General features: G+C 45.2%; 1 protein-coding gene across 1 annotated transcript in view; it reads left to right on the top strand.

Moving 5' to 3' along the window:
* LOC146194596 (E3 ubiquitin-protein ligase RNF10) overlaps positions 1-7,461 on the top strand; it is a 66,917-nt gene extending 59,456 nt beyond the window's left edge. Inside the window, exon 15 of the mRNA XM_084597460.1 lies at positions 7,041-7,461. Coding sequence (XP_084453586.1) covers positions 7,041-7,129 — 89 coding nt within the window. The 3' untranslated portion in view covers positions 7,130-7,461. The remainder of the gene's footprint in view (positions 1-7,040) is intronic.
* The last annotated feature ends 5,433 nt before the right edge of the window (positions 7,462-12,894 follow it).

Below are 12,894 nucleotides of genomic sequence, written 5' to 3' on the forward strand. Positions count from 1 at the left end.
ACGAGGCTTGCAAAACCGGGCAAGCGCTAACATTATGCAAAGTTTGCTCCCCTCCCCACCCCTTCCTGCTGGAGTCAAAAGGGTCAAAAGCTAAGCATGTTATCGCTGCTCAGCATCTAGTACACTGACTGACGCCTGACGACTGATGCCTTTTCTTTTTTCACATTCTTGGGCAAAAATCGGGGGTGGGTGGGTTCCTTATGTGAATGCGAGTGAATTAGTTACGCGAGTAAATAGCATAATTCGAACTTCTTCCCATTCTCTTAAAGTTTGATTGAAAGAGCTTTTACTGTACCATAATTACTTGCATAATGTTCACACTTTCTTCCGCGAAAATTTGATACTAAGTTAGGGGGTGCGATAATTATACGGGGAAAATTTTCGAGGAATTGTTTTGGAGTGCTAAAAGCTAATTTAAATAGCTGTGAATTGAGATTCTTAGCGCAGCAATTGTAAATATAGCCAAAACATTACTTGCGAGCAGAACTTACCCTTGGTATAAAAGTACAGGGTTGCCAACAGCACAAATTGCTAAAGCACTTTATTTGCCACACACAGCCTCATCGTCACTCCCCACATTTCGTGGTATAATGCTCACAGCAGATCATACAGTTGTACTCTTGATCAGAGGCTTGACCCGAGCCTGTGTCGACATTGTAATCGCTGTCTCCGGTACCATACGTACTACACAGAACTCGGACGCCGAAGTGCCTGCTGGCAACGCGGTTATGCTGTAGCACGTACTTGAAAGCTTTCAAAGCAGCTTTATAACTTGCGTACCGCCCCATCACGTTGCGACACCAAGAACACTGTAGACGGTAGAACAAATCAAGTAACACAGATGGAACAATGACAAGGCGCGGAGACACCTCGCAAATTGGTGAAAACTACGAGCATCATGGAGGTAAAAAAAAACTAGCATAACCTGTGGTGATGACGATGATAGTCTACTCAAGCGCGCTATCGCCGCCTGGTAGCGCATGCATACAATGAGGCCAGCTGGGTTCAGTAACAGACTACTCTCGTGGTGGTAATATTGATGGTGCGATGATTATGCGAGGAAAAAATAAGCCAAGTTTTGACGCCCAATGTTAGGGGTGCGGGTGCGAGCATTATGCGAATAAATACGGTGTGTAGTAGCTACCTATTTGTGAAAATATTGCAAATGCAATTACCACTGGCACTTTGGCTCTACAGACATTAGCCTCTTCTCACACAATTTTAAAGTTGCATGTCTATCTAATCAAGTGACTCTGCAGCACTAGTGCTGTGTAACCTTCTCTGTCCTGCCAGCGCTACGGCGCTCGCCATTTTCACTGTCTCTGTCAAGGCAAGGAGGGGAAGGCGATATGGCTAGTGTGCCACACAATGCCATCCTAATAAGGGAGTAATTACACACTCACTCAGTTTAAGTAATTAGTCCCTTAATACAATTATTCTAGTCCATGTTGGGGGATTCCCCTAAACATTCAACCAACAATGTCGGCGGGCAGTATTGATACTGTATTTGGCGCGTAATCAACCCACTCAAATAATGAACCCACACCCCACTTTTGCCCCCAAAAATTAGAAAAAAAAAAAAAAAAAACACCTTTGGTGCCGTAGCTTCGTTTCGGGCGTCACATATCCGCAGCTCATTTATTGGCAGCGCGTCAAGATGCTGCGCAGCGATAACATCATGGCGTGTTTATCTTTTTATTATATTTTGATAGATCCCGCAGTGGGGGGGGAGTGAACTTGGCAGAGTGCCCGTGATTGCTTGATTGCACGAGCCTGGTTCGATTTATCACGCCGCGCTTGGGGCGGTGCAGTCCACTGCCACAAATCATTGGGAAGCGTGATAGCTGCATATGCCTTTTGGAGCGAACAATGCTAAAAGCCAGTGTCATGATCGCAGCTGACCGCATACTTTCGTTGATCATAGATGCAAAAATGAATGATTCATGCAAAAAAAGAAATCTTCAGCTTCTTAACGTCTGCAGCCGCCATAGCTTATGCTGCGCCGCACGTTCAGCACGACGGCAAGAGCAAACTCCCGCAAAAGAAAAAGAAAATTGATGGTTAGCTTTCGCAGATAGCTATGCACGTTCGGCATGATGATGCGAGACGCGCATCGCATGCCAGCCGCCGCGCGCAGGGCATTCACAACACGCACTGGAGAAAGTGACTGCCACAGACCGAGCTGGCTTTTCCGCGCATGCTTAGTGTGTGCTGCTGCGAACTAAGAACAGAAAGAGAGAGGAAGGGGAGAGATAAAGCACAGCAGAAGAGTAGGCAAGCCGTGGCGCTTCGCTCAATTGTGTTTATTCCCTCTCCCGAACACCATGGCAGCATTGGTTCCCTCTCGTTCCTTCATGCACATGGCTTGCAAACGTCACGTGCTGGTGTGCGGCAAACGATTACTGCAGATGCGCGCGCCTTTGGCCTTTGGAGAAAGGGCGCGGTGCTGTCCTAGACCAGTCGTCGCCGAACTGTGCCCTCTCATTCCTTCCGCGCGTGGCTTGAAAACGTCACGCGGCAAACGGCCCAGGATGATGCGATCGTCTTTGGGGAAGGCGCACTGTCCAATCCGTGATGCGGAGTTCGATATATCAAACGACAGGTATCGAATTCGATACACGACGCAGCATTCCTGTACTTTTGCATGGGATTTTCAAGGGGATATTTCGTGAGTGCGATATAAACCAAAATTCAAATTATCCGGGTTCGATATTTCGGGTTTGACTGTAGTTAACATTTGCTACATTTCAACCTGGTTATAACGAAAAAAAAAAAACATTGTTTGCAGTTTTTTTTACAATGAGGTTTTTATTCGTTACGAAGGGTCTGTGTCATCACAATATCCAGCTGACTACGAATCACTTTTTTTTTCTTCAGTACAACAGCGTTTCCCCGCAACTGTTTTCGCGTCAGCCCACCATTTTCTGATGTTTCTCAAATACAGCTCTACCCTTGTGAGCTGCATCATCCTGGTGCACAGCATAGCACTGAGTACCATTTAGGCTCAAGCCAGTAGACTCATTCTGCTACCTCAAGTGAATTTTTATATAACTGGTGCTTTCATATTTGCATTTTTATGTTTGTCTCAATATGTAACAAACACATAATTTTTGGAGTGAGAATAAGGCTACGAGTGCATATACCAAGCCATAGTGGCATGCACCAGAACTGCTGGGCATGTTGCTGATGCATGTTGCCTGCTCGTTTCACTTGCCCGCTGAAAGACAGAGTGACCAACAGTGGCTGCCTCTGCACCAGCTCGTGACACTGCTCTCCCTTTCTCGTTCACATGAATGAAAGCATGGGAAGGTTATGGGAGTGCATTCTTGGGGAGCCTCAATTGTTTTCCAGCTGGCAACTTTGCATCAATGTGACCCCTCACTTCACCCAAGACCTATCTGCCTGTAAACTCAATAGAGTCGAACCCGGTTATATCTAACCTGGATATATCGAATTTTGGTTATATCGAACTCACGGAATATCCTCTTGAAAATCCCATGTAAAAGTATAGGAAAGCCGCGTCATATATCGAACTTAATTTCATTGGTCGTTCGATATATATTGATTCTTGCGGCGCTCAGCAGCATCTACCGATAGAAAAAAATTGTTACTATTGGAGAATCGGGCTTCTTTCGCATAAGGCTTTTCATGTAAAACAACTTGGGTCTTAAAAATTTATAGTTTAGCTTCTTTTGACGCTGGATTATGGGGTGGGAATATTTTAGAGCTAGCTTCAAAATAATGTTGACACCGTGGATGACAAAGCTTTACTGTTCTTTTTTTGTTGTTGTTCTTGAGGCTGAAACTGCCCTTTTGCACTATATTTGAGGTGGTTATATTTATGTGAATAGACTTGGTGAAGACTGCGCAATTGTTCGGGACTGCAGTGTGTATGTAGAGTGCATGTAATGTGGGTGTCTGCTGATGCTGCTTGCTTGTCTGGCTTCTTTCACACATGACGTTACGGGAGCAGTGAGTGAACTGCTTTGTTGTTTTTGTAATCGGCCTTTTTTGTATTTTGGGGCTGAACGCTGTGACTTTGTGGCCTGCTATGTGTTACAGCGACCGCATCCATGCATCAGAGCGTACGCGTGACAAAAGCAGATGACCAGGGGTAACGGCTCACTTCTGTGTGGTTCTATACTCGTTGTTGTTGTAGCAATGTGGTGGAAGCTTACGGAGCCGAAACGTACCAGTTCGCGCCGCACAAAAATGTACCGTATACACGCATGTAATGACCGCACTTTTCGAACTGAATTCCACCGGTCATTCGATATATCGAACTCCGCACAACGCACTAGAAAAGGTGCATTTCCCAAAGACGATGAAGTAACCCTCCGCCGTTTGCCGCGTGACATTTTCAAGCCACGCACGGAAGGAATGAGAGGGGACATTTCGGCTAGGGCCGGTCTAGGGCAGCACGGCACCCATTCCCCAAAGGTGCGCGCTTCTGCGGCTATTGTTTCCTGCACGCCAGCACGTGACGTTTGCAAGCCATGTGCGTGAATGAACGAGAGAGAACCGGTGGGAACAAGAGGTAAAAAACGCAATGGAACGAAGCGGAAGGGTGTGCCCATTCTTTTGCCGAGCTATCTCTCTCCCGGCCTTCGTTCGCAGTAGCACGCACTACACATGCACAAAGCCAGCTCATCCTGTTTTCAGACAGAACGCCAGACACTTTCTCCAGCGTGTGTTGCAAATCCTCTGCGCGTGACGGCTGACGTGGTTATGGCGCCTGCTTTCAATTTTTATCGTTGTACGCGCTGAGTAGCGTAAGATATGGCGGCTGCGGACGTTAAAAGCGTTATTTTTTTTTTTATTTTGGGAGTCGTTTCTCCTATAAAGTCAATGTATTACGCTACACAAAATTTCGGACACTTTAAGGAGGGCTATTCGATTTTTTGGACATTCCAAGCGTCAGCTGGGCCAACTGCCACACATTTTGAGCGGTGTTGCCGCCATCTTGTTTGTTTACTTTTTCCTTCGATAGCCTCGAAACCGGTGCCGGCCTTGCGTGCCACTCCTCAGCTAAACTGACGCTGAATCGAGGCTATATTATTTGCCTAGCAGCTTTCGTTTCCGGGACAACGTCGCTGCCGTTGCTGCTCGCCGCCGGAGGGCTTTTTTTTTCTTCTAGCGTGATTGCTTCGACTGCCTGTTCCTCTGTGTGTTTGCCGTGCGTTTAACGTCCGTTGCCGAGCGTAGCGAGTAGGCCTAGCTGTGGTCGTGCTGATGCGAGAACTATGTTCTGTCGCTACTGTGGCTTGCATTTAACTCAATAGGCTTCAGTTCTTCAAGAAGCTGTTTCCAGATTTTATGGGGAGCTTTTTTTTTTTGCATGTGTGCAACGCGACAGTGAGAAGGCACTTAACTGAGTCGGTAATGGGATCCAGTGGTTGGTGGTTGTGGTGTGCCTCGACAGTGGGAAAACCTACTCTGTCGATTTGCTTGTAGCACTTAGTACGCTCGCCGATGCATGGAAGTCTGTAGCACCCACAACGCTGCGCAGTTGCTTCCGCCACACGGGATTTGTGCTGAATGACGAGTCGGCTGCCATGGGGGAGAGTGTCGTTGAGCAGCTGTCAGGCAGTGAGCAGCTCATTCACGACCTTCGCACTGCTGGTGTTGAAATTCCATCGGCCATCTCGTTTTGAGAGTTCACAGACGTGGACCACAAGTTGGGACTGTGCGCTGGGCTCACAGATGCAGAAATTATTCGCCAAGTGCCTGTGGAGTCTGAGAGCAATGACGACGACTCACCTGCAGCAGCGCAGCCGACGTAAGCTGAGCTGATATAAGCGAAATTCAGGCGGACCTGTTAGCACGGAAGCGGAGCGTGGTGCAGAAAAGCATTCATGACTTTTTCCGGCCTCAAAGTGAATAATACGCAATAAATTGGAGCTTTTTTGGTGCACATTTGTTTTTTCGGACATTTTCACGGTCCGTTGACAGTCTGAAAAGTCGGTCGTTGACTGTACACTCTTTTCAGTGGAGGCGATGGTCAGAGAATTGAAAAACATTGTAATATCGAGGAATTTGTTACATGGAGTTTCATTATATTGAGGTCTAGCGGGACATTGGTAGCTTATGAATTTTGATGTTTAACATCAAGGCACGACATGGGTGAATCAGGGTGCCATAGTTGAGGTCTCCAGGGTAATTTGACCAGCTGGAGCTCGTTAACATGCACCGGCATCGCACTATACATGGGTGCCTTTTTGCATTTGGCTTCCATCAAACTTAGCCGAGACTGACCGCCCGTGGCCCTGCGGCTCTAGCCAACTACCCTAACCACTGAGCTACTGCAGCGGCTGTGTAAATTGATGAGTTGACTGTTGCCACCTTTAGTGCTTCGCTGAAGATGAGCCTGATAGCCAGCAGAGGCAGCCAACCTCGGTCTGGTTATTCGTGCTACTGTGCGCAGGTGACTGCAAAAGTTTCTGGAATGCATATATCATGAGAAAATGTGGCAGTTCAAGCATGCGGCTGTGAACTGACTGTTGTCCTGTCTTAACTGCATACTGCATGTCTAAATGTTACATAGCAACACCACCACCATGAAGCAATAGAGAAATTCAATTTCTTTTTGTGTGTTTCAATCCGAAAGATTCCTGTGAGCATGTGTATGCTCAGAAATAGCTTAAATGCCTTTGACAGAGTGAAGTCCCATCTTCGGGTCACACATCCTTCACTTGTTGAGCCACGCTGGCAGACTGCGGACTGTTGAAAACTTGTTCTGTTAGAGCTTGAATAGTGCTGAATTGACGCAGACTACTTGATGCAGTAAGATTGAAAGTTGGGCGAGTTGAATCTGGCTCATTTTGAAGGTAGCGCGAAAAACGAGGACCAAGAGTAGAAGGACACAACACGAGCGCTTAGTGTTGTTTCCTTCTACTCTTGGTCCTCGTTTTTCGCGCTACCTTCAAAATGTACTTGATGCAGTTAGCAGATAAAAGTGATGCTTTTTTTTTTTTTTTTTTTTTTTTTTTTTTCAGCCTTGCCATGTGTCTGTAATGTGAGTGTAAGTCTCTTTGTTCCAGATGGTTCCAAGGGCAAGCCTGGATCTAAGAAGAACAAGAAAAAAAATATGACCTTGCTTTTTGCGACCTCCATGAATCGTAGCAAGTAGTGCCCACGAGAACACACTGGAGCTCAGCATTTCTTCCTAAGCCAAAAAAGTGCGAAAGGGTCGAAAGACTGATTATGTGCCAGGTTATTTGAGGCAAATTTTTTTTTTCGTCTTCTATCATTGCTAAATGATGGTTTCAGTGCAGGTTCCCCACAAAGTGTGGGACTAAAAGCAAGGGGAACCTTCAGTGAGCTTGGTAAGAATTTGCGCTTGTTTGCTGTTGGGTCTTTTGTTTGTTTGCTTTTAGAAACTGTGCCTGGCTGGCTACATTGGTGAACTGACTTGGCCCTGCAAGGCATTTGTATGTGTTGAATAAAGTGTGCTTGTTTGGATCTGCTGTTCTTTCAAGGTTCAACCTTAAAGGAATATATACGACTCCTAATTTTGTTTTTGAATTTTATCTTTTGTAGTAACACATATGACGTTCACCTACAACCACCTAATAATTTATAATTTAAATGTCTTTTCTCACCTGTTTCGGTTCCAACGGCCGAGCAATAGCTGTGACGTCTAAGTCATCTGAGGAATAGAAAACAGCGATATCTTTACTCTGGTATTTGAATTCATTACATTGTCACCCATTAATAATTAGTGTTATTAACAATGAGCCATGGGATGCGCCCCTAATAGTGCGCACACTCCCAGACACCCTTAGAGTGAGTGGGGCAGTCACAAAGGAGGTGCCCTCAACTTGCGTGGCAAGCTCAGCCCGAATTCAACTACCTTGTAGTGACAGAAGGGTGTCCGTTTTATGCCCAGCTTCCGCCGGTTCAAGCCAGAGTAAGCCTCAGAGTCTGAAGTAACAGCAAAACAAACTTTATACACAGCAAAAGACTATACAGAGGAATACACACAAACACTGAAAATGCACAGACGAGAGGTCAACAGAAAAACAAACATTAAGCATGCAACTACAGAGGTATTCAATAACACAGGCTTTACACATAATACACGAGAGAGTCAAAAAGTCCGACGCCTCGAGAGTCTCAATGTGGCCGCCATGCAAGACGAGCGCCGCTCCCTCGCAGGTCTGTGGACCTGTCGGCAGCGGGTGATCCCCGGGAGTCAAGCTGTAGCACTTGCAAACACGCCGTAATCTGACTAAACACTGACTCACAAAAGCGACGCGACCACCATAAATAGGACGCGCCGCGTCTGTCGAGAGATGCCGAGGTGTGTTGCGCGCGCTTCGCTAAGTTCGCTTAAGGCCCCCGTACGGTCGTTTTTAGAGGCGCTGCGCTCGTCCGCCTTCCGCCAGCTGGCGGACGCGTTCGGCACGGGAGGCGCATAGGGTGCTATACGGTCACTTTTGGGCATCTTTTGGGAAGCGGACTTCTCCAGCGCTCTGATTGGCGCGCCCGGCGCGCCCGGCGCGCGCTGCTTCGAACGTCGAAACGCTGCATATGACGGCTGCGGCGCTGGTTTGGGGAAACTTTTCCTCTTCACGGTGGCTCTCGATCGTCGGCTATCAAATTAATTTGCACCCTAGCTGTAGAGTTATTGAGCCCCCGCATATACAGCACAGACAGTATGAAATGACCATTATTAGAGCGATTAAGTCGCCGGCGATGCAATCATCCAGCAACAGCGTAGACGCACGCATGCCCCAGCGGCACCTGCTTTCGCCGTCTACTTGGTGTGTTTATGTTAGTATGAGGAGAAGACGGCACGATTTTTTTTTAAGTACTCCCGGACGTATACATTGAAAGGTAAAGTGTATATATTCATATCTCCCCTGCCTGTGTTCGCGCGTTCACTTCGGTATAGCACTCGCGGCAAAGATGCAGGAGCTGGTCATTTAATGTTTTCATTCGAAATTACAGCCTGAACACATTTTACAACACGCCTGTTTTACAGTGAGAAAATAGACTGCAAAGCATAAACAAACATGCACATCATTTGTAGCATGTACAGAAGCACTGTTTTCCGTGCGGTTCTCCCCGGTAGTAGCAATCTCTTAGTGGCGTACATTTCGCCACGTAATCCTCATTTCTAGCTGCAACGTACAGCTGTGGTGTTGCATATGAGATGCATTTGCACGCAGAAAATGTGTCGAGGTTCATGACAGTAACAAATCTTTAAAAGTGCATGGAATCATTTGTTATGGTATCCATGCCATAGCAAATGATTCAAACAGTGCATGTTCAAATTATCTCTAAAATTCAATGTGTTTACTTCTTCAAAGACATTTAAAATAGCTGCTCAACTAGTTTATTTGTATTCAGTTTGGTTTTCAGCACTATTCATATTTGATTCAGCAGCAAGACTATGCTATTCATAATCAGTTTGGTTGGCAAAACTACAATTCGCATGCCCCCCAGTACGTATTACTAGTTTCTCCATCTCTGTGCTCAGTGCTGCCTATATTAACAAGTGCCTTCATGTCAAGTGCAGCATACACTTCCTTTTCTTGACCTATGCCATTTGGTCTTCCTAGGTTTCATGTGTGTGCACAGCTTTTGTCATTTCAGACACAGAAAGTAGCAAATGAAATCTGGCGATTTAGTGTTAACATGCAACACAGCTCAAGCTACTCAGCTGCGGCATGTACTTAAAAGAATTGTTACCAATTGAGACATCCTCTACCAGTCAAATTTCAAGTTAAATATTTGTACAGTTAGTGCTGAGCACAAATAAACAAGAATTATGGCACAATTGTGCTGCTGCTGAGGAAGAGTCCATAAAGTTTTCGAAACATTGCATGATATGAAATGACTATTCTAAGTACAAATATGTACATATTGGATGTTTTGTGTGGAATGAGTGTTTTATTCTTCTGTTGTAGTTTTATTTCACTGTTTCTCATACTTAAAAACAATACAGCTAAGAGTAAGCACTGAAAAGTCGTGTCACTGCACGACAGAGTAATAGTGCATGGCCGGAGCGGTCAGTTGGGATCAAGAAATACTTAGCGCCCACTGCCTTGCATCAGCTAAGGGTCCCCACTTGTAGAGAAAAACTGTCTAGGGGCTAATTGTAAAGCAGTGACCAAGTGTAATGGCGTGTCACTTAGTTGCCAGGACAGCATGCAGACTTGATGGAATTTTGACTTGTCTGTGAACATGAAATACTATACTTCTATGACTAGTGCATGTACTTACCTACCCGAGTCCTTTGCTTTGTTTACATAACTATCCTGCAAGCCCATACGTCAAGTTCATCGTGGAGTGAATACACAGATCCTCAATACAATTCAAAGAACAGAAACCAATTGTAGTGGCATGTAAACACAGTGCAGTTCTCCAAAAGAGTCGCGACAAAACTGCACCTTGTGATATCGAATAAAATATCCCCTCTGAGAATTCAATACTCTTCTGAGAAAGAAAACTGTGCTTGGAACTCTGAACTGTCAAATAAAAGAAAAATGAAAGAAAGCGAGTGTGTGTGGATGTTAGGAGTCCTTGCCACGGGAAGCTAAATGCCTTGCATACCCAGATGTTTTATACTCGGTGGCTCGTGTAACAAGTAACGAATGCTAAGACAGAGAGGCAAGGAAAGCAGCACTGAACTGCAAGATGTTTACTAGGTCAGTATTATAATTTCATATAGTGAGAAAGCTGCTGGATAATCTTGTCAATCCAAGAAAAATGCTTTTATTGACTGTTTACAATCACCTGGCCTGTTTGAAACTGATTAAAAAAATGCTGGCTATGCTCACCATCAAACTGTTTGAAATTATGGTTGCATTTTGTATACTTACTTATTTCCTTATTCAACTGAAACTGGCAGTGTATTTTTTCCTCAATGCTACCTATGTTTAAAAATCCATCTAATGTGGCTTTGTGTGTTTGGATTGCTCATCTCACTGAATTTTGTGTATTTACAGGCACATATGGAGGCTTCTGGGTCATTTTACAATATCACCAAGCAGCAGGTGTACCGTAAAAAACACATTTCATGCTTTAGTCAACCGCTGCAGGATCTTTCGTCAGGGAGTCTGTCTCTACAAAAGCATTGAATGAAAATGTATGGACCAGTGAGGCTTTACATACCTACCAGAGGATGCATGCATATGTAATAGTCATTCGCAACTCATCCATATGTGCCATTTAGTAACTCAAACAGCATCTGCCTTGCAATGGAAACATGCCACTAGGATGCTACATGTGCTGACCATTTTATGCTTGTAGTACTTGCTGTAATGCTAGTTGGTTCACACTGACCATTTGAGCGGCGCAAGGACATGATCACAGGAAAAGAAGATGGAAAGAAAGAGCGCCTTTCAATCCCTCTTCTTTTCCTGTGATCGTGTTCTTGTGCAGTTTTATTGATCATGTTATACTGGGTTACTATTTCTTGAATGCGTGACGGCGCCCTCGCTTCACTGCCACTGGAAGGTTCTAGTCTGTGCCTGGTTCAATAGCCCTTAGTTTAGATCGCCCCACCAGATTCTGCTCGCCTGAAGAGCTCATGCTGCATGATACGTCATCCTGTCCCATGTTAGATGCGTGTAGGTTTCTATATGCACTCCTGAATTTTTTTTTTGTCTGTGTTTCAATGTTACTTTTTAGATGTTTCCAGGATCATGCACAAATTCCTGTGAAGCTTTGTGGATGCGTTCCTACCTGCGCTGCAGTGTGTTCATTTCCTTCTCTGCCATTGTCATTTCCCTTCATTCACTCTCCAGGCCTTTGAGCTGCGTCGAATAACATTGGCCAGCACTACTGCTTCTTGTGCGCCTTGTTTTTGTGCTTCTCGTTTCCACTTTGTTCCCCTTAAAGCTGGATAGAAACTAGTCCATGCAGTTTCACACTTGGGAGATCCTGTCTGCTTTAATGCGTAGTCCCCAAGTAGACGAGAGGGGGGGGGGGGTACTGTTGTAATGCAGCAGTGATACACAGTGGTATGCACAACATATAATAGTGATGATCGCACCTTGTAGACTAGCAGGCAATGCTGTTTTGCCTTTGAGCAGTGTGGGTGACTATATTGCTGGGTTCTTTTCTATCACAAATTGGTTGGTTGGTAGGTTTGTGGGGTTTAACGTCTCAAAGCAACTCAGGCTATGAGAGACGCCGTAGTGGAGAGCGGGGTGGCGCAGTGGTTACGGAGAGCGCCGTAACCACTGCGCCACCCCGACAAATTGAATAAATAGATAAGTTGGCAAAGCACTACTCTTGCTCATTCATTACAATTGCATTTTCTTCAAGCATGCAGCCTTGTACTGTAGTCTTACTTCTTCACACTTGTGCAGTGTTGTATGTGGAGACAGGCTCTGTGGAATTTTCCATACAAAGGGGTCCTTGCAATGGGTGTATACAGTGACAGCTTCATTTAGGGGGACATTATAAAAATAGCCACTGAGCTCAACAAGGAAAGAGAAGTACATTGCTCTGAGAGGACACATAACATGCTGTAAGGTGCTGTGTTCCAGAGTCGTGAAGCGCACTAAGCTTTCGGTCAGTCCGAGATTGGTAATTAGGTACATGCTGACACAAGTGCATGCATTTTCACTTGACAACCATATCTGTGGAGTACTTAGAAGCACTCCAGTGATTTTAGGTGTATGTAACATGGCTTTTTTTGAGATTTCAAGCTGTTTGTGTTGCCTGATAGTAATGCTGCACTGCTCTGGTTGAAGCCAGGAAATTCAACAAAGCAAAGGATATTTTATCCAGATTTCTGCATGCTATACCATGAACAAAAAATAAATGTTGCCTGTCTGTAGCAGCAAACTTAAGCTGTTATATGCATGTCCCCAGTTGTAGCATCTCGCATCTGTTACCAGTATAGTGGTCTTTGAAGCCAGAAAATAAATGTTTATC

This window comes from Amblyomma maculatum, chromosome 3 (genome assembly GCF_055883805.1).
Source record: "Amblyomma maculatum isolate TAMU_Amacu chromosome 3, ASM5588380v1, whole genome shotgun sequence".
Lineage (NCBI taxonomy): Eukaryota > Metazoa > Arthropoda > Arachnida > Ixodida > Ixodidae > Amblyomma > Amblyomma maculatum.